The sequence below is a fragment of the Tympanuchus pallidicinctus genome, unplaced genomic scaffold, assembly GCF_026119805.1.
Source record: "Tympanuchus pallidicinctus isolate F22 unplaced genomic scaffold, pur_lepc_1.0 scaffold15, whole genome shotgun sequence".
NCBI lineage: Eukaryota > Metazoa > Chordata > Aves > Galliformes > Phasianidae > Tympanuchus > Tympanuchus pallidicinctus.
The window spans coordinates 36,683,176-36,705,208 of NW_026294669.1; the positions used below are offsets into that span (position 1 = coordinate 36,683,176).

Below are 22,033 nucleotides of genomic sequence, written 5' to 3' on the forward strand. Positions count from 1 at the left end.
CTAAGAGAGAGTGGGAATGTGGCCCTGCTCGGGATTGCAAGGTTATTTCCAGCTTCTTGTAGCAGGCTTCATTAACTTCATCTGATCTGGTGACCTGAAAGTATACACCACAGCAGTGTTGCTCATACTACCCCACGCCTTAATTCTTACCCACAAGCTCTCTGCACATTCTTCACGGTCCTTCAAGTGGGGCTTAATACATTCTAGTTGTTCCTTCACATAAAGGACAACTCTTCCACATTACCTGTCTTGCCTAAAAAAGATATAGTCCTCCATGACAGCATTGCAGTCACGCAAACTGTCCCACAGTGGCTCCATGATTGCAGTGAGATTATGGCTCTGTGACTATACACAATCTCCGGCTCATCCTGCTTATTTCCCATGCTGTATGCATGGGAATACAGGTACCTTAGGGAAGCAGCAGGTGCAGTTACCCCTAAGAGAACGCGAGATTTTGGACAGGGTATTGGCAACATGACCTTCTCTAAGAGTCCTTGCATGATCCTGTGGGACAACTGAAGAGGTTTTTCCCTGTAATCACCAACAGTGGCAACATCCCCCAGCCCTTCTCTGTCACATCTAACTCTTCTTCCTTCCCCCTCTGAACCTAGTTTAAAGCCTTGGCAATCAAGAGTTTGTTCCCCAGAACACCAGTGCCCCACTTGCTCAGTTGGAGTCCATCAGAAGCCCACATACCCTGTTTCTCAAACACCCTGTTTCACAAAGATCAAAATACCCAAAGCCTTGATCAAGACACCGCTCCTTCAGCCAGTCGTTTATCTGACATCTCCTTCTGTCTGGGTCCCAGCTACCCATCGGGAGGACAGAGGAGAACAGTACCTGCACCGCTGATCCCTTCAACATCTTTCCAAGGGATACAAAGTCCCTTTTAACATTCTTTAGTTTCCTTGCTGCAGCATCCTGGGACCCAGTCTGAATCATGATAAAAGGATGGTAGTCTTCTGGTTTAATGAAGGTCACGTCATTACATCACCAGATAACCTGTTCCAGTGCCTCACCACCCTCACTGTAAAAGGTTTTTTCCTTATATAACCTAAATCTACCCTTTTAAAGCTTGAAGCCATTTTCCCTTGTTCTGTCACCACAAACCCTGCTAAAGAATCTGTTCCTTTTTTCCTTTAGGTACTATGGTACACTATCAGGTCATCTCATAGCCTTCTCTTCTCCAGGCTGAAGAGCCCCAGCTTTCTTAGCTTGTCCTTGTTCTGTTCTGTGGATCATTTTCATGGTCCCTCTCTGGACGCACTCCAACAGGTCCATGTCTCTCAGCATTGTGGCTTTGTTGGTAGTGAATACTGCTTTGATATGTGTGAGGTGGGTAATTTTGAACAGATGACTTCTGGACCTGCATTAAGAGTCTGTTGGCATCCTTAGTTGAGCTTTTTTTCCTCAGAGCTGAAATCTTGGTTTCTTGGTTCACCGTGTGTTCACATTGTTCTGGATATTGTTCAGAGAGCAGGTAGCTGCCTAAATTTCTTAGTGAATGCCTTCCTCCCTACTTCAGAGAAAGTGCACACAGTATATGCATATATGCATTTGTAGAAGTTTTTAAGTTTAATATTAGAATAAAAATTAGTCAGAAAAATAATTCAGATACAGTGAAGTGTCTCCAAGGCATGTGCATAATCTTAAGTCCTACTTGATAAGTGCATTTTTTTCTTATATGAATTGCTGTACTCCTTATTTCATTGTTAGTCTTGGTTGTGTTAACTTGCTCTGTTTTCCACTCTATAGTTCTGTTGTTGTGAACTTGAATCAAATTTTATATCTTATTTGCTCACCTGTGAGCAATGGCAATGGGGAATTTCCCCAGTGTTTCAGGAGCATATGTATAATATCTGTACAGGAAGCTGTGCTTGACTCTCTGTAAACTGTTTGCTGTTCTCTAATTCTTAGGGATTCATGGTTAAATCTGGTATGTATTTCTGTATGCTTGGAAAGTGGCAGAGGCAGAGGAGGGAGATTGTAGTCATTTGTAAGTATATGTGCCCTATTAGGTGGGGAGGATGGTTTAGGCACCATTACTCACTGCAGGCAGTCTAGACAGCACTGCAGTGCTTTGGCTTTGGACAGGGTGATGTGGGCAGGGATGGAAGGAGAGAGAGAGAGAGAACTCTCTAGTTTTCAGCAGAGTTGTGGGAGATGCTTCTCTGTGCTCTCGCTGCTCTCAGCTTCTTTCTCTGGTTCACACTGGGGCACAGAGCAGGCTGGCCGTACTTCTCCATGCTGACTTGGTGGCTTAGTGCAGCAGCCACCCAGCTGCTGCCTCTCATGCTACAGGTGGGATGCTGATGCTTCTCTTCCTTTGGGACTGCTTGGAAATGCTTTCCAGAAGGCTGTGGGAAGATAAAGGAGCTCCTGGCTCATCCAGTGTAATCCTTGCTGTGCCATCATCTTCTGCCCTTATCGCTTCTGCCTGAAAAGCTTTGCTTATTGCTTGCCTTTATACAGAAAGCCTTGTTTAGATCTGTATGGCTCTGCTTCAAGTCAGATAATCACTTTTGTTTTTCCTTCCCATCTGTATTTGGCATGGCTGTTTGTTCTCTTAGACTGTACAGCTCTTGGGATGCTTTCCTGAAACTCCCTACACTGCATATCATCCTGTATTTGTTCCATATTTGCATTGTCCTTTGAAATGATACCAATTTGGTTGAGGTGGAAAGATGCGCAGGATCCTGTAAGACTTCGGTATGCCTTATGCACTAAGTTCCTAATAGCACTGTATCTAGTACTACTGCTTCCTTCCTGAATCTGTCTGAATGATGACCTGCGCACTAGTAACACAGCTGGTTGGTACGCTAATGCTCTTTCCAGTTTACTCTGGTTCTGAGCCACCAGCTCACGACAAAGGTCAAATACGTTCCAGTGCAACGGCAGGAAACAGCTTTGGGAAAAACCTTTGGTGATCTCTCATTCAACCTCCAGCTCAAAGCAAGAATAACATCAAAGTTGGATTAAGTTGCTCAGGACCTTCTGCAATTGGATTTGGAAAATCTCTGCTCTGAGGAACTGAATTGATAAGTTTTCTCCAAACAGAAAATTCCTGTTGGCACAACTCTGTCCTCTCTAGCTCCTTCATTCCAGAAGTCAGTCTCCTGTCTGCAGAACTAGTTAATGATAATGGAGTTCTATCAGATACCATATTGATTTATTTTTATCTATGCAAATTATTAATTCCAAGTCTGTTATTTCCCCAGCTGACTGATAACAGTGACCATTTTGAAAGATGTGTCAGCTCTTGAGAGTGGGATGCTGGCAAAGGCCATGTGAAAATCTAGATAGCTCAGTGTTACTTCTTGTAACTAACGCTCTACTGATACACCCCAAGTACCTAGTAAACTGATAATGCACAACTTTTTTTTTTTTTTTTTTTTTTAGGAGATAATGGTAATTTATTTTAATAGATTATGACTATGCAGGTTATCTTTCTGTACTCATTCAACTCATTTCCAGGTAAAGCTGGTAAACCTTTCTTCTAAGTGTGGAGAAAATGCCCCAAAGAAAAGCAATGGAGCGGGACAATTTTTTATCAAATTTTATTTATGTACAAAATGAAAAGACATCAGAAAATTAGTGTTAATTATTTACTATCTACTGCTTGATTAAAGAAAAAGAGTTTGTAGATTATTTTTTTTCCTTTGTATGTAAAGCGAGTAGAAAAGATATGAAGTCACAAATCAACAAAAGTGGTGATTTGTGAAGTGGATGTTGGTCAGGGTCTCATTTAAAGTATTTAAAGATATTTAATAATGAGTAATACAAGTAACTACTCTTCAAAAGGCAGTTTGAGTGAGTCTTGTCTTAGAGACACTAGATATCCCCTAATGCCAGCATGAGCTGCCAGATCCTGAAGAAAATTTCCAGAAGCTCAGAAGAGGGAAGGAAGCTGAGCATCCTCGAAAGTTAGCTTGAAATTCTTCACATCTACACATATTTTTATGGGGGATGAGGGGGAGTAGAAGTGTAGTTTTAGAAGTCAAAGACAGCACTTATTTATTCTTGGAAGTCCAGCAGCTGGTTCTTTCAGAAATATTGCAGTGATGAGATGCACACATATCCTGAATCTGCCAACATACGAGTAGATTCTGCCAATAAGACTTTCATTTAGAGATGTTGGATATTTCAGGTTTGGACTGCTTAGCTGTGCATTCTCCCTGCATGCAGTGCTGGCCTGGTAACAGCCTCACAGGAGATAAAAACCCATTTTAAAATCAGATGCTGGTTTCTGAGCGTGCAGCACCGTTTAGGCAGTTCCTGCAATGCCCTTTTTCCCTCATGTCTCTGCCCCATCTCAGCGGTGGGGCAGGCACAGGACCTGCTGCTAGGCTGGGGTCCCTCCTCCCACTGTCCCACTCCACCACTTGGATTGGGAGGATGCTTGCAGCCAATCTAGGGGAACTGCTGTGGGCTGGTGTTTGGGTGTATGGAGGAAGGGAAGAAGTTGGGCTCAGCTGGCCCCTTGAGACTTAGGCAGAAGGGAGGCCTTGCTGGTTTTCAGTTCCTCAGTAGCTCAGCTTGCCATCTTTCACTGCATCGGTCCCTATGATCCCTACCTGCGCTAAGAGCACAAAAGCAGTGTCTGCATAAGTAGGGAAACAGAGGAAGAAAAATCTGACCTGGAAAGATGATCTCTAGCTAATCACACCCTGGTCCTTTGTTCAGCAGAATAGTGTGATTCATTCACCTTTCTGTAGTGGTACTTTAGCTTCCTTGTGCAGTCTAGAGCTATTGTAATGTGTGTGCTAAAAGTGAGAGATTAAAAAGCTCTGAAACCTTCCCACATTAAAAGCATAACATTTAATTTCCGGAAGAAATCTAAAAATAAAGCATATCACATGCCTTCAGTGACCGAGTGATGTCCTCTCTGTCTGCCTGAGCAGTTTGCTGTGACAGCGGAATGCTGACTGCTGTTGTTGGGTGCTTGGGCTTTTGGGATATGACTGCAATCCGGATTTTTTCTTTCATGTGCTTAGCTTGTGCTTCCTTGCTTGTGTGCGCAATGGATGCAGTTTTTGTGCTGCTTCCCCTGTGGGAGAAAATGTTGTCTGACTGCAGACGAATGGAGGATGGTTAGCATCACTATTTGTATCAGAGGATATGTTCTGAACGTACAGATACAACATCTGTGGTAAGCTCTGTTTCCAGCCTCTACATTTTATCTTGATATATTCCTTTTACTAAAGCTTCAGCACACTCTTCTGCTGCTTTATCTTTACTTGCACATTGTAAACTTCAATCAAGTCGCCTTCTAATCTTCTCACTGATAAAATGATAAAAGTTCTTGGGTTGGGCTATGTAAGATGTCTTTCCTGCAGTTGTTTGAGGGGGGGTACAATCATACCCTTTGGATCTTGTCACTAGGTGGGGTTTTTTAATCTTCTCTGTTGTAGGTGGAGAACCCTGTACAAAGTGCTCTGCTTTTAAATCAGGCACTAAATGTTTTTTTTCTGAAGCTACGGAAACATCCCAGGGGCTCCCAGCCAATTGTGCCTCATGCTAGATGCTGGCAGTTGACATGCTTCATCCGTCTGATCCCTGTGAGTCAGGGGCTGTCTTGGCTTCACCAGGAGCTGCCATTGCAGTCTATGTTTGAAAGTAGAAGCCTGTAACTGAGATGTTGCTCCAGCAGTCCCTGTGCCCCAGGAACACAATGTTCCTGGCCAAATGCACCTTTATGAGTAGAAAATAAACTTTATGGTAATTTTTGTGGTAATAAACTTTATTTAGCTTCTGCAGGGACTGACTCCCTGTGGTTGGCTTTCTGCTCCCTTGAGGCAGAGGATAGAGGAGACAATCGTATATTCTAAGTGCAGGATGTAACCTGCTGCTTTTGAACACTGTGTTAAATATTTTGCATCCCATTACTGAACTTGCATTTTTGAGCCATTTTTATGAAGCCTAATATTAGGATATAAAACATCCCTGTGGCTCACATGAATCATCTCTTCCTTAGAGAGGAAATAAGAATGAAAGTAATGAGGCTGATTTGTTCTAAATGTTGTTCATAGAATGATTTGCACTCCTCTACTGTGTGTTAAAGATACACTAAACATATTCTGAAAGTTTTCTAGGTGTCTGTTTCGGGATGTTTTGAGCAGAACCCCTCAGTCACTCACTGTAACAGGGACAGCCACTTCTGCAGCTTTCTTGGTAGGTGCAGGAACATTGATGTCCTGATGGAAGATCTCCAGCACCAGAACTGGCTGGGACAAGTGGATTGTCCTCTCCCCATGGGTTCTCTAGCCTGCGTTGTCACCCACAGACTGTAGTAGACTAATTAGTAGACTAATTTATTTTTTGTAGCTCTTTTCTCCAAAGCATTGTTAAAGAAGAGGTAAATTATTTTCAAATTATTTTTAAAATTCCCTTGTATTTCCAAAGTTGCTGCTTATTCTTGAGGTTGTACTGTTGTATTATTTCAATTTGGCTAGTGCCTAAAACAGCAAAATGAAAAAGTCAATGTTTAAACATCAGCTATAGTGAAATCAGAAAAAAAAGTGAGATTAAAGCTGTTGAAGATGTTTTGCTAGCATGAATAACTCTTGTCTTCAGTCACATTCTCTTCTGAAGTAGCTGTTCTTAGAAATGAGATGTTGTGATCCCATGGAAATAGGAAAGTTCCTTACTGTGAGTATACAAAGGCACTTTTGGTGACATAATACTTGAAAAAATAACTGACATTTGATTTGTTGCAGAACAGTTTAGTGTCTTTGAATGTTCTCCTATTTGATGACTGCAGTTAAAGCAGTCCTAGTTGGTAGCTTGGGTATTTCTGGGTATTTACAGAAAAGCATCCTTAATTTTTTTTTCTTTTCTGCTTGTGGATGCTGTCCCAATTCCTGTTGTTTAATAGTTGCACTTATATAGTTGCAATGAACTTTTGGGTGCAAGCTGATACTTGCTCTTGGACAGTCAATATATTAAAACATGTCACATCTTCCACTCTAGGTTAACGCTATAGTTTTATGGGGTCAGGAACAAATTCTGCCGTGAAGGCATTTCTTTCCTGGGAACAGTGGGAGAAAGCATGGGGACCAAAGCCTAGGTAGCTGTTCAGAGTTTGCATCGAACTGAAGGCAGGCTCTGTAACCTATCTCTTTGGAAGCCAGTGGTGAGAATTTGAAGTGGGAAGAGTTCCTTCTTTATTCCTACTTGAAGGAGAAAGTGACGTATAAAATGCCCAATGGACAAATTATAGGAGTTAATGCAATCAACAAAAAGTCCCAGCCAGCTGCATTGGCTTAACAGCTGGTGTGTGCTTGTATTTGCTTGTGTTCAAGCAGGGGAATGAGCGTGTGAAGTTGTCTTCTTTTCGGCTGGGACGGAATTGTTTTCTTCAGATTGCCTGGTATGATGCTGTGTTTCAGTTCTAGGAGAAAAGCAGTGTTAATTTGTTGCCTGCTAAGCAGTGCTGTACAGAGCCAAGGCCATTTGACGTGGCCCTACCATATGACATCATGTGGAAGGAGTTTTGAGAGGGGTGGGAGCTAATCTTGCTCTCTAGCTGTTTGGGGGCTAGCTGGGCATCAGGTTGTAGTGAGCTGGGGGTCGGCCTCTTCTCTCATGTCATTAGTGATAGGACCAGAGGAAATGGTTTCAAGCTATGACAGGGGAGATTCAGGCTGGACATGAGGAAGTATTACTTTTCAGAAAGGGTGGTCAGGCAGTGGAATGGACTGCCCAGGGAGGTGGTGGAGTCACCGTCCCTGGGGGTGTTCAAGGAAAGACTGGGTGTTGTGTTGAGGGACATGGTTTAGTGGGAGCTGTTGGGAATAGGTGAATGGTTGGACTGGATGATCTTTTAGGTCTTTTCCAACCTTGGTGATTCTATGATTCTATGATAATTTAATCTCAACACATGAGTTCTACTTGTTGTTTTTCTGTTTGCTTTTTTTTTTAAATTCTCCCTACCATCCACTGGGAAGAGGTGAGTGTGAGCGAACAACTGTATGATGCTAAGGTGCTGAGCCGTCTGCAAGGTTAAACAATAGTAAAGACAAGAATAAAGTTTTATTTCAGATACTTGCTTTAATTGAGTTTTGAAAGGCTGTAAATTAATAAAAAACTAGCCACTGTGATGATAAAAAGGAAGTAGATCAGTGGAAAAAGTTTTATCTGCATGAAAAATACACCATCTTTTTGAGCTTGTGTTTGATCTCTCTGAGAAACTTTTTGAAATAACTTGGGTCAAGATGTAAGCTGGGCAAAAATGAACTGAGTGGTTCATTTTTGAGTGGAACTTTCTGCCTCTCAGCTGTATCATTTCCTGAACGAACAGGTGATGGTAGATATAACATATTTGTGAGATGCCTGTGCTTACCTGTACTTTTCAAATAAGAAAGTAAATACTTAAAGACACTGTCGTTTTTGTTCTTTATTCATATGGCTTGTGGTGAGTGTGTCCAGGCACTCACCTTGCATTTGTAGGGTTCTTTCAAATAGTTTCATTTCTAGATGTAGGAGTCTCCTGCCTTTGTGTGTGGGCACTTAAGAGATCTGTGTAATTGGGTGTCCTTTTTCTTCCAGAAAATGCTTCTTCCAACAAATGCCAAGATGCACGATTGCTTTTTTTCTTTATTTCTCTTAAATGATATCGAGCATGGTTGTGGATACCGACGTGATGTTCACTGATTGGCAGAACCATGTTTCACAGCACTGAAAGCTCTTCTCTGTAGGTAGACTGAGTGCATCCTCCTGGTGTTCTCCACTTATCATTCAGCTGAGGCAACAGAGTACAGCTCCATGAAAGCCAGCAATACTGAAATCTAATGCTGATGTAAGAATGAGATTTCACCTTGCATCAAGTGAGCCAGGAAAGTACTGGGATCACAGGAATTCTGACTCCTGCTCAGCCACAAAATTAATTGCATTCAAGGAAGGAGATCTCCATTGCTTAAGGAGTGTACCAAATCTTCCTCTTTTCTCAAAGATGTTAGGACTCAACTAACCTTAGCAGCCTATGCTTCTTTGTATCTCTCTCCTGTGAAAGGTTTAAAAGGGACAGTAATTGGAAATACTGTTTGTAGATGTGAGATGCAGTACATGGAATGAAGTTTGAGTTATCAGACCACTGATTCAGTTCTTACCATATGGTTAAAGGCTTGAAATGTTTTCTGCCGCGCAGTAAGATGTCCTAAATCCTTTTCTTCAAACAGGTTTCAAATATCCTTTGTCACACTATATATGTCTCCTAATTCTTCTATGAATAAACTGACCAGCTGTTGTTTGTTTTAGACATGAAGCTGCTTGGAAGTCTCTTGATTTCCATCTTCTACAGTCTTCAGTGACTAGAGTGTTTGGCACTGATGACTAAAGTTGAAGTTGACTGAGTGGAGGAGGTGGTGGGGAGGCAGACTGGATAAAGCACTTTTCCCAGTTCTTATATCTGTGTGGTTTCTCTGAAAACCTGTTTATTTGGAAGTCCCTGAACAAATCTGTGTTTGATAGCCAAACAGAGCTGTGGTGAGTGCTGCCTACCTGCTATCCCCAACGTTGTTTGCTTTTGCTATTCCTTGCTTGTGATTGCTTTGCCTTTTACTTGTTTTAGACATGTGGTGAAAAAGAGCTCTTCTATGGCTTCTGTTTTCTGTTTTACTGCTCTGTCACAGTAAGTACGAAAATGGCAATCATATTTCCATTAAGAAAGCAAGTGCCAGCATCTGTCTTCAGGGCATTTCCTGCCATTCATCAGGGACTAAGAATTTGTTTACTGCTTTTTGGGAAGTAGCAATGTGGAGCTGCTGCTCAGAGGTGCTGAGCTGCTTGGAGGAGTCCTGGCAAACAGACACCAGGCCCTATCTGCAAAAGATGGTAGAGAAGCACGTCATGGCTGGAGCAAACCCTGGAGTGTGCAGCTGCTACCAGGCAGAGCCAGGTAGGAAGTGGGGAATGTGAGAGGTTTGCTTTTATAGCCAAAGACTGTTCTCCTCTCTTTCCTATTCAGAGTGTTTACAGCTTTGAGATGTTAGAAGTCTTATTTTTCCTGCCAACTCTTACATTCCTACAGCAAAAAATCTTTGCCTCACCAAACCCAGCACATGCAGCAGAGATGGATTTGTACAAGGCTTCAGGATTAGTGCTGGAGGCTAAACTTCGTATGCATATTTGTGCTGTTTTGGTGTGGGAGCCATAACATCTCAAGACAGAGTCATCTCTTGGTGAGAGAATGCACCTAGAGCCTGAACTGGTGTCTGAACATGTGGCTTTTCTGGGAGAGTATTAAAGGAAAGCTGAGAGACCTGATGCTCTTCATTCTAAAGAGTAGGCTCATTCTAAAGAGGGACCTTGTAGCAGCTCCCCAGTATCTGAAGGAGGCCTACAGGAAAGCTGGGGAAGGACTTTTTATAAGGGCAGGCAGTGACAGGATGAGGGGAAATGGTTTTAAACTGGAAGAGGGGAGATTTAGACTAGATATTGGGAAAAAATTATTTACTGTGAGGATGGTGAAATACTTGAACAGGTTGCCCAGCAGGACTGGAGCCCTCCTTCCTGGAAGCATTCAAGGCTAAGCTGGAAGCGGATTTGAGCAACCTGGTCTAGAGGGAGGTGTCCCTGCCTATAGCAGTTGAAACTAGATGATCTTAAGGGTCCTTTCAACCCAAACCATCCTAAGGTTCTATGAAATGTAGATGCAATATTCGAAGAATGTTGTTTTACAATTTGGTGTGCTCATTGCTATTGAACTTTTTTTTTTTTTAAAAAAAAAAAAAAAGCAAAACAGAACTGCCATTTTCTTCAGCATCCAGCTTGCCCGGTCCTGTGTGCTGCTATGGTCTGCAATAACAGAGCAGGCGACAGAACCCACTCCAGCTATCCTTTCCTAGACTTGGGCTGTTGCCTTTAGCCGCAGAGCTATAATAAACTTTGGAATTATTTTGCATTTTGTTGGGCTCTTAAATAATGTAAGGACTGTATAATTGTTCTGTATGTGTCATGCTTTTGGGATTATTCTTACACTGTGAAATTGTCTACCGCTGTCAATATATACACGGATTTTTTGCACTTAGTAAACCCATTTGAAGTCCCAGTTCTCATGAATTATGCTTGTTTAGCTTATTTGAAACTCATGAAATTATCAGCTGGAGTGATTTGACAAATAAGGAATATGATTTGTGAAACAACTCCAGTTCATGTTAATGTAAAAACTGGAAAATTACTAACATTTTGTCTAGAGATGAATTATAACTTTATTTAAAGAAATGCTTATGTAGAATAAGATTTGACAAAATCTTTCAAAAATATATTTTTCATTGGGTGATGCCAGAAGAAATACAGGAATTTCATATAGCTTATAGCTTGTATTCTTAGCATTACTAGTGAAGGAGTTTTTGTACGTATGGTGCTACTAGTCTGAGGAAATAAGAAAGGGGATATAAATGCAGCATTGACAGTATGTCGATTCATAGTTCAGTGTGATTGAATGTAGCCTGTTGCAGCATGGAAATTGACTCCAGTTGACACTGCATTCAGCTTTTGAATGTTGTTAGTAGTTCATGGTATGACCAAAATGCTATTGCTTTGTTTTTTCTAGGTAATTGTTATTACTGCCATGCAGCGTTGGGAAATTGAAATACTGTACTATTTGCGCTGTGTAACTTGGATCTAGTTTGCTTACTGAAAGATGTTGCAGTGTGCCAGCACCCTCTTGTGGGCTGTGGAATAGTGTGGAGTTTTGACTTGCAAGATGGAAATGGCAAAATCTCTTACAGCAGTGGCTGTATATTGTCCCAGGTACAGGTTGTGTCCCCCACCCTAAATAACTACTGGACTGCACATCTGTTTGTACAAAACATTGCATCTTGACTGAAACACTCTATTGCTTTGAAAATGACTTCTGTGATTTGCTGAATGTCAGGACTGCTTCAGTCCTTTTGTACCTAGGAGTTCATCTGTAATAGCAAAATCATTCTGCTCCCAATTAAGCAAGAATGCAATTGAATGTGCATGTGTGTGGAAATAGAACAGATTTTTTGCAGAGCTAGTCCATTCTGTTACCCTGTATCTTTCTTTCCCAAAGTCTGCCTTTTGTTTCCCTTCCTAGTGCTGGTAGCTGAGGGGTTTTCCAGTCTTGCAGGGGCTTCTGGAGAATGCAAGATGGTGTCTATATTATAATCAAGAGACTGATGTTTTTCAAAAAGGATGTGTAATGTGAGATGTTGTTTGTATGGGTTAGAATCAGCCACTATAAATAAAATTTAATATTGAAATTAAACAATAAAATAAAATCACAGCTTCCTGTACCCCTGGGGTGCTTTCCTTGGCCCAAATACTGAGCAATTTGAGTCCTTTTGTTTTTTTTTCCCTGACCAGGAATATCCAGAATGGTGTTTTTTCTGCTCTCTTTGCTGGTGTTACAAGGGGATTTGATCTGAGACTGTTATACTGCTGATTATTGTTTATGTGCAGATTTTTACTGTTTATTCTCACAAATCAGAAATTTGTCCCCTTTAAGGCCAGGAGTTGCATCTGTGAAAAATATAATTGCTGTATGTTCTTTCTTTTTGCAGGTTGCAGACTCAGCATGTGTCCCTAATAATTAAAAAGGTAAGCAGACCATACTTATAAATATGTAGCATGGTGCTTTGTATTTTAATTGATGCGTGCTTATCATGATAGGATGGAGATATTTCATCTTAATGTATTGGCATAGTCATTCAGTACTTAAAAAGTTGGTGCACTAAACCATTTCAAGAATGACCAATCAAAACAATTTGAAAATATAGAGAATATTAAGAAATACACAAATATATCAAGTTGATGCTCATCTTACGTAAAAGTTCTTAGCCATTTAACCAAAAATTTGTATTCAGTCTGTGTTAATAAAATAAATATGTAAAGATGACCTAGAATCGTAGAACTATTAAGGTTGGAAAAGACCACTGAGATCATCTAGTCCAACCATCAACCCATTCCCCATGCACACTAAACTGTGTCCTTCAAATAAAGTACTGTTTTAGTGAACCACAGAACTCAGAACCAGTGAGTTTTGTTCATCACTGCTGCCATTTTATCTTCATTCCTGCTTTTTTAAAGCCTATACATCTTCTTCACTCTTCTCCCTGCTTTTTGCCACTCCAAGTGCATTTTTGCTGCTGCAGGATCACAAGTAATCACAAATCCAGTCAGCTCAATGTTTAGCATCATGCAATGCAATGCAATGCAATTTAAAAAATAATAAAATTGATTGCTAAATTGCAGCAAAATCTATTTATCCCATGTCTGAACACCCAACAGCTGTGAAGCCCTGGTGCCTGTGCCTGGTCAAGAGATGATGTGGTGCTGTGCGTGGCTCTAGAAAAATCATACAATCACGGAGGTTGGAAGGGACCTTTGGGGATCACCAAGTCCAACAATTTTGAGCTTAATCAATGAATGTAATGGGGAAGGAGGAAGTCAGTCCAGTTTCTAAGTTCAGTTCCTGAAGCCAACTATTGCCCTACCTTATTGACTTTTTAAATAGTTTCAGTGTGTTTGGGGCTTTTTTTAACCTGCTTTAACAGCCTTTCAGATTTATTTTCCAATTAACTATTGGGTTAATTCAACAGCTGCAACTATAATCTTTTAAATTATGACAAAAATATGAATACTACTTAATCAGAGGTCTAGATTTCTCAGTTCTATTCTCTGAATGACTATAACTTTTTCTGAGGAAACACAACTTAAGTATGTTTCTGACAATTGTGGATATTTAAGGAATCTTTCAGAAATAATGTACGTTAAAAATCAAAAATTTAGCTCTTGAAGAAGGCTCTTACGAAGGATGGTGGATGGCTAAAACAAAACTTCTTAATAAATATATGTTCAGAAATAGTTTACTGTAAAACAATTCTGCGTCGTAAGTTTTTTTCTTATTTTGAGCTGAGCTCCAGGCTTGTTTGGTTAATGGAACATTGAATGTAGAACCAGTTATTTGCATAGAGTAACAGTAGATGGTGCTATTAGAGCAGATTTGATCACCTGAGCTGCAAACTGTGGGATATGATATCAGAACGGCTTGGAATGTCCGATGTGCAGCCAGCAGCATTGTGTTGGATGAATTTGCCGTGCAGAGCAAATGTTCAGGCTGTCATTAGCCTACAGCAAATTCTGTTACTGCTAGTTTATATTTATTCTTGCTATGGTACTGAACTGACAGACAGTAGCAGTATCAAAAGGGGAGAGCTACAGTAACGAAGGGGACAGAGTCTTCAGCAGGGTCTGCAGTGATAGAAGGGAAAATGGCTTCAAGCTCAGGGAAACTAGATTAAGCTTGGATGTGAGGAAAATATCTTCTACAGTGAGGGTGGTGAAGCACTGGAACAGGTTGCTCAGTGTTGTGGTTGATGCCCCATCCTTGGAGACTTTCAAGGCGAAGCTGGATCAGGCCCTGGGCACCCTGATCTAGCTGTGGTATTTCTGTGCATTGCAGAGGAGTTGGATGGCCCTCAGAGGTCTGTTACAGTCCGCGCCCGTTCCGCTTCCCCAGGAGACCGCAGCTTGGCCAATTACTGAGGTGACACCAATATGATGAGCAGTAAAATGGCGTTTATTACCCGTATTAACTACCTTATATAGCTTAATTACTTCGTCTACGCCCCTAGGGGCCTACATCACACATCAATCATTAGAGCAGGGAGGGAGCTTAGCACATCAGACCCCGCGGGGGGGTCTCGCAATTTCGCAGTTGCTGACAACATCTCCCCCTCTCCATGCTCAAAAGCATACTACAACTCGAGAGGACCCTAACCGCGTACACCCCGAAATCCCCGCTTTGTGCCTATACATGCCATTGTCCTCTCGGTTAAGCCTTGCCCCGTTACAACCCGATTCGCAAAACATCCTATCCTAATAGCCTATAATCTATCAACTTAATAACAACCTATTTAACTTAATAATCCTAAAATCTTAAAATCTTATATCTTAAAATCTTATATAAATTCTACCTTAACGTTACAACCGTCTATTAGCCTTAAGATAAGTCTTACAAGAAACGATGCAGTGTATCCCTATTTAACACTAAATCAAGCTGGGACACTTGCTTTAGCAAGCGCCATGTCTTTACATATAATATAACTATAAGAACTAAGCACAATAATATTAAACCTAATATAACAACTACCGGATGCAGTATAAAGTTAAACATTCCCGTTGCTGTGGGAGACCAACCAAAAAGAACCTCCCACCAGTGATGTTCTCCAGCCTTCATTACTCTCTCCAAGACACGATGTATCTCTTTCACGTCATGATGGATGGTGATCAAGGTCTTTTGTCCGTTATCTTTGATGCGATTTAATAGTCGATGCAGATCATCATGTTGTAGAAGCTTCCTTACTAAGGCGAGATTCATTCCAATTAGCGCTGGATGCAAATCTTTGATCAGAGTGTAGTTGGACTGCAGAAGCTTCTCTCACGATTGTTGTTGCTATAAATTGCATCCACATCTGGGGCACTGCACCTTGAAATGGCCACACTGCCCACACCTAAAACACGGGCCTTTATCCCTTCCTCCCTCAGCCTGAGTGACTGCCATTATCGCGGTCTTAACTGCAGAATTAACCGAAGCAGCCATTCCTTGCATGGCAGCTGCTAATCCCTCATTAGTTAATGGTGCGACCTTTTGATGATCTAACACATACTTAATAAGCTCCCCTGGGGAAGTTAGGGTGCCCGGTGCTGCTCTGATGATTTGTTGGATGTCTGGCAATGATTTCTGCTTAAGACATTCCATTATGACTGCGGATTGGACCTCCCTTGGGAGATCAGATCCCTCCACTGCATGAATTAGACGATTCGCAAAATCAGAAAATGACTCAGAGGGGCCCTGCTTTATGTCTGCCCACGGAAGCACAGGTTCCGCAACCTTAGCTAATTCTCGCAGGGCTTGAAGAGCTGCAGCTGTAACGGCTGCCAGCTCTCCTGCTCTGAGCATCGCTGCTTGGCCCTCCGGGGATCCCACCATTCCATCTGCCCGGCCCTGGAGACGTGCAAGATTAGTTCTATCGCCTCTGCGCTGGCCGTTGGCTGGATGGCGGGGGTCACGGGTGGCAGCAGCCACCACAGCTTCAAGTAATCTGTCCCATTCATCATGCCACAGGGTGTATTGTACGGGCTCAAGAATAACATGCATAAGGTTCACCACATCATATGGCAAAAGACTAGAAGCCATAAGAGCTTCCACTGCTGCCATAGTGACAGGGGAACGCAGGCCTTTGCTCTTAACTAAATCCGCAAGACGAGTAACCGCTTTGGAATCCAAAGGAATCCAAGCTGGACCCTCTGGTCTCATCACCACTGGCAAAGTGAGAGCGACACCTGCTGGATCTGCAGCCCGTATGTCCTCCCTCACTCGAGCCCAGTCAGCGAGGGTAGGCGGGCCCCATGAAGCTGTCGATACGGGACCACGCCCCTCCTGGGCAGACCCTGAGGCCATCTCCGTCGGAACGCCCCCCCCACAGCAACGCTGTGCGGGACAATCCACGCCCCGTGGGGAGTGGCTGCAGCAGCAGGCAGAATCGGGCAGTAGGTGAGTCCCGCCCCCACTGTCGCATTCCACAGGTGGTATCACAGCTCCCCCAGACATCTCTCCTTTCTCAAGGACCCTCTTATCAACTGTGCTAGAAGTTGTACTGCTTTCCTCCACCGGCCCCCCTTCCCCGTTATCTTTACAGGGCTTAAGTGAAGGATATATGCTGCGAGCCGGGTACGGAGGTGGGTCCTCCTCTTTATGGTATGACCGCTCCTGCTTCACTTCGTTCTTCTTTATCTCCAGGGTTGTTGTTTCTGGTGGGGCCGAAGGAGTCAGCGCCATCTTGCCCTCCGGCGAATCTGTAGGGGAGACAAGACCCCCCCCTGGCCCTAACCCCAGCAGCTCCTTAGCACGGTCACCTGCGATCTTCTCCTCCTTTGCTTTCTTAAGAGCTATTAAAATCAATCCCCACACCTTAAACTCTGCTGCTTTCTGAGTAAGCATTGCCCTCTGTGAGAGAGCGGCAGTAAACGAATCCCATTTATCAGAATCATATAAGTCAGAAGGGGATGATAATAGCCCCTCCTTCTCCAGCAACGAAAGCGTTGCCGAAATCTCCTTCTTAGAAGGAACATTTTTCCCGCAATAAATTTTGCATGCATGTAAAATCACCTTTATAACGGCTTCCATAACGCCTCCGGCCGAGCGTACACCTGGCCTCTTCTGGCGTCTTTCCCCTAGCGTCCTAGGGGGATCTTGGCTCCTTTTCCCGAGCCTCCCGCCTGACGAGGAGTAATGGCCACCTCCTCCCCGTCCCCGGGCTTCCACTATTCCGCAGATTTGAATTTACCGCCACTGCAGTGGGCTCCTGCTTCCGGCAGACAGCTGACTCACTCCCAGGGATCACGTCGGGGGTCACCACATGTTACAGTCCGCGCCCGTTCCGCTTCCCCAGGAGACCGCAGCTTGGCCAATTACTGAGGTGACACCAATATGATGAGCAGTAAAATGGCGTTTATTACCCGTATTAACTACCTTATATAGCTTAATTACTTCGTCTACGCCCCTAGGGGCCTACATCACACATCAATCATTAGAGCAGGGAGGGAGCTTAGCACATCAGACCCCGCGGGGGGGTCTCGCAATTTCGCAGTTGCTGACAACAGAGGTCCCTTCCAACTCTAAGATTCTATGATTCTATGGTTCTTCTATGATGCTAAAACAGAGTAGGCAATGCGCCTAACCATTACTACAGAAGGTTAGCAGTAGTGATTAAGAAAGATTCATTACCCTAATACTTTACCACCACCCAGCTTCACAGTCGCTGGGCAGCCCTGGCCACAGCAAAGTTTTGGAGAGCCTTTCTTGGCAACTGGGAGGTGCAGCTTTGCTGCAAGCGGGTCCAGTTTTTGTATTGTTGAATAAACAAGTTTACATGGCAGGCAGAAACAGCTGGTTTCATTCTTCCTCTTTGGATTCCACCTCAAGCTTGGCCAGGGTTCAAGAAAGAACCAAGGAAGTTTGTGTGCTCGTTGGCCTTGACAATGTGCTTCTAAGCAAGGAAAGGTTAATACACTCTCATAGTGCTTTATCTAAGCTACTTATCTCTTTCTGGTGAGACGTTTTGTCCAAGTTGCATACTTCGTTAATGATCACACGTATTTTGCTAATGACCGAATACTAATAATATGCAACGCTGGGTTGTGAGACTTATGTATTGGTCGACTTTGATTCAAGGCCTACTGTTTAGGCCTTAGTAATTCAATAGAACACGAATGCCCTGACTGCCTGATACCTCTAAGCATTTTATTTTCTGGGAGTATTTTATTTTACTGTTTCGTACACACCAAAATAAATTATTCTAGAAGATTCTTTACTCAGGAGGAAACTGTATCATTCAACAACGTTCCCAGTCCTTGCTCTAATAATTAGCTTACTTATGCATTTATTATACTCTTATGCTTAAAAAGCATCACCTTTGGGGTATTGTGCTTTTAGGCATCTTGCATCCCTGTTTTTCAAACACTTTTTTTTTAAACAATAATATGTTTTGGTTTCAATTAATAGTTAACCTCTTTAGTATCTTCATTGATGATCTGAATGAGGGAATTGAGTGCACCCTCAGTAAGACTGCAGATGACACCAAGCTGGAAGGAAGTGTTGATCTGCCTGAGGGTAGGAAGGCCCTACAGAGGGATCTGGGCAGACAGGATCACTGGGGTGAGGTCAGTGGGATGAAGTTCAACAAGACCAAGTGCCATGTCCTGCGTGTTAGTCACAACAAACCAAGGATCACCAAAGGTGGGACTGGACAGTTATGCGAAAGAAAAGGATCAGGGGATTAACATCCCTGGCAGCTGTCTGAGCATGAGCCAGCAGCGTGCCCAAGAAGGCCCACAGCATCCTGGCCTGTATCAGAAATAGAGCAACCAGCAGGAGCAGGGAAGTGAGCATCGCTCAGTACTCAGCAACTCTGGGGCTGCAACTCTAGCACTGTATTCAGTGTTAGGTCCCTCACTGCAAGAAAAACATCAAGGCCCTGGAAGATGTCCAGTGAAGGGTAATGGTGCTATGAAGAGTCTGGAGCACCTTCTGTCTGATGGAGAGTGGCTGAGGGAGCTGGGATTGTTCAGTGTGAGGAGGAGGAGGCTCAGGGGAGACCTTATTGCTTTCTACTACAGCCTCAAAGGAGGTTGTGGAGAGGTGGGGTTGATCTCTTGTCCCATGTGACAGCAGTAGGACATGAGGTAATGGCTTTAGTTGTGCTAGGGGAGGTTGAGGTTACTTATTAGGAGGAACTTTTTCTCTAAATGAGTGGTTATAAATTGGAACCGGCTGTCCAGGAAGATGGTGGAGTCACCATTTTTTGGAGAGATTTAAGGAAAGAGCATGTGTTTTAAAGTCCTGAAGATCATTAACAAGTACATAGTTTATAGGATGTACTGTATACACATGTACAGTATATGTCAGTAAGGTTGAGAAAGGGAGATTAATTTGTTTCCAAGCTGAATGTTGCACTGTGAGCAACATGCTTGCAACACTTCGGATGTTAGAATTTAATTCTTATTCCAAAATAGCTGGTGTGTTCATGAGTCGATTTGTCATTAAATATGCACAGCCATGATAAAAAAAAACACCTGGGCTTTCACAGTCATTTTACATATTATTTTCTTTTGCCTGAAAAAAAAAAGCACAAAAAAAAAAACCAGAACAAAACCAAAAACTTTCCATAGATAGATTTCAGGTATACTTTGACTGTGCTGCCTGAGCTGTGTCTTCACAGAATCACTGTTACTTCTGCTGTTAGTACAGGTAAGATTTTCCTCTTAATTATTGTATGTAACAGTACACAATACTGTACATATTTTATGCAACTGACAGTGTTAGTTTTAGCCTTATTAGTAGCACATACTGTTTAATAAGAAAATCTACAGTTTCTTTTTTAGAAACTTACTAGTTACCCCATTAACAAAGTGGGATATTTTCCCAGTGTATGCATGTAATCCAGAGGCAACTGAAGTCCAAATGACAACAGTCACAGTCTTCTTTGGGGATGAGCAGATGGAGGGAAGAGAACATATGTGTAGAGCATAAGCATACAGATGTGAGCATGCCTCTTTACCAGGCCTGAGCAATGGGCTTAAACGCTCTTTGAATTACACACATTAAATGGAAAACAGGATTTGTTATAGGCTGGTGGAAAGATTGTAGTACGCAATGCGAACGATCACAGAGGCATGGAAAGAGAGATTGCCAGTCGGAAACCCACGATTTACCTAAAGACATTATGTATGCAAAATAGAGATAATATAGTCATTTTATACATACCATCTTTGAATTGGAGTTGGGGGGGGGGTGGAAATGGAGGAAATCCTGTGATTTGTTTTAGGTGCTCCTGGGAGTCTTGAGAGAAAAAGTGTGTGTAAGCCTATTATTTTAACTTCATGCCACTTGAAAGTTTGCACTGCCCCTGACAAATGTATGGAGGAACTTTGTTGTTGGTCTTGTCACGCTCTTCTTTGTGAAGAAAAAATAAACAACAACAAAAAAGCAACAAAACAAACCACCCTCTAACGATTAGGTTAAAAGTGCTGCTTTCTTACAAGCAAAATGCTGAATGTATTACATTGTTATGTTAGATGCTTACATTCACCTTTAGATTTGTGTCTCTTGAGTATAAGAGCAGAAGTTTCAGTGGTTAGTAAAATTGTTTTCCCAAAGCCAGATAATCTATATGTAACGTAGTCTGAATGTTTTGATTAATAATAAGAAATGAGCACAATTCATGTGTAGGAGAGAAGACTATGTTACTCATTCTGTCCTTCAGCTGATGTTGGGCTTACATCTATCATCTCAATTTAAAGAGGAATAGCAGCTCTAGTTTTAACCAAAATAATGTACAAAATTTTTGTATGTAATGTACAAAAATTTTGTACAATAATGTACAAAAAACAAATGTACATCAGTATTGTGCTGGGTAAACAACTGCATCGTCAGTATCTTGACTGCTTGAATTACCTGCATGTTAGCCTGCAGAATGGAGTTGACATGAATTTTATGTTGAGACACACTGATGGCTCCCCATGGGAAGAGCATTGCTTCATTTAATTCATGAAAATTGTCATCCTTAAAAAAACAGACAACAAAAAAAACCCACCACCACTAGCTAGTAGTGAGATAAAATATTTTATATCCTCTTTCAGATTAAAAAAAAAATAAAAATGCTGTAGTTCGTGAGAAACACTCAGAGCCAAAAATTTCAGGTTAGGCAAAGGTCTTAGTGATAGCAGCGAAGTTTATCATTATCGCAATAACAGACGCGCGCCCCCTATTGGCAAGGGAGAAATTGCGCACTGCTCAGCGAAATTCATTCCGTTCCGTACCCTAAATCCTACACAGGTAATGCTTTCCTGGCACTCGCTCACTGGCTCAGCGTCTCAGCTCACAATCTCCCCGACACTGTTGCTGTGTCACATTTCCATATAAGGTCCATTACCAACCTGTTGTTTTTTGATATGTTTTGTATTTTCCCATAGAGATAGGAGGGCAGTATTTCCAAGCATGAGCATGTCTGTTCTGTCCTGTGCTGGGCTCTCTCCCAACCCTGCATATTTGCCTTATCTTGTACCTAAGTCAATTCTATCCCAGTCAGAATGCTCCAAATCTTTGACTTTTTACTCTGTTCAGCAACTTTCTTAGTGGAAGAAAAACAGCTATTTCACGAGGGTTATAAGTTTAGTGAAGGCCTATAGTGCATACAGAAAATATTGGGAGCTTCTACTGCAAAAACAAACCTCTCACATTTTCCCTTCTTTTTCTTTTTACCCTCTTTTGTATTTGCACAAACTATGGAACATTTCTAATATAGGAGAGCTATCTTTCTAGCCTACCTTGCTAATTGACTGCAGTAATGTATTAGAACTAATCATCTTGCTATTTTCCAAACTCTAATATATAAGATTACTATTAAGAGTAAGCAGATCAGGCATAAAATCAAAATAACCACAATAGGATGCAGTATCATATTGCAAAGCCCTGTTGCAGCAGGTGACCATCCAAAAGAACATC

General features: G+C 42.2%; 1 protein-coding gene across 8 annotated transcripts in view; it reads left to right on the top strand.

Annotated features, from left to right (window-relative positions):
• Positions 1 to 22,033, top strand: part of ADARB1 (adenosine deaminase RNA specific B1) — a 78,775-nt gene that overhangs the window by 11,752 nt on the left and 44,990 nt on the right. For 4 of the 8 annotated variants that reach the window (XM_052674539.1, XM_052674540.1, XM_052674537.1 and 1 more), the window contains exons 2-3: positions 12,528 to 12,564; positions 17,954 to 18,031. Coding sequence is in view for 1 of the 8 variants with exons in the window: in XM_052674535.1 (XP_052530495.1) it covers positions 11,705 to 11,751; positions 12,528 to 12,564 (84 nt within the window). In the remaining 7 variants the exon portion in view is untranslated. Of the gene's footprint in view, positions 1 to 7,795; positions 9,896 to 11,551; positions 11,752 to 12,525; positions 12,565 to 17,953; positions 18,032 to 22,033 lie in introns of those variants that run through there. The other 4 variants (XM_052674536.1, XM_052674538.1, XM_052674535.1 and 1 more) reach the window with 3 other exon arrangements.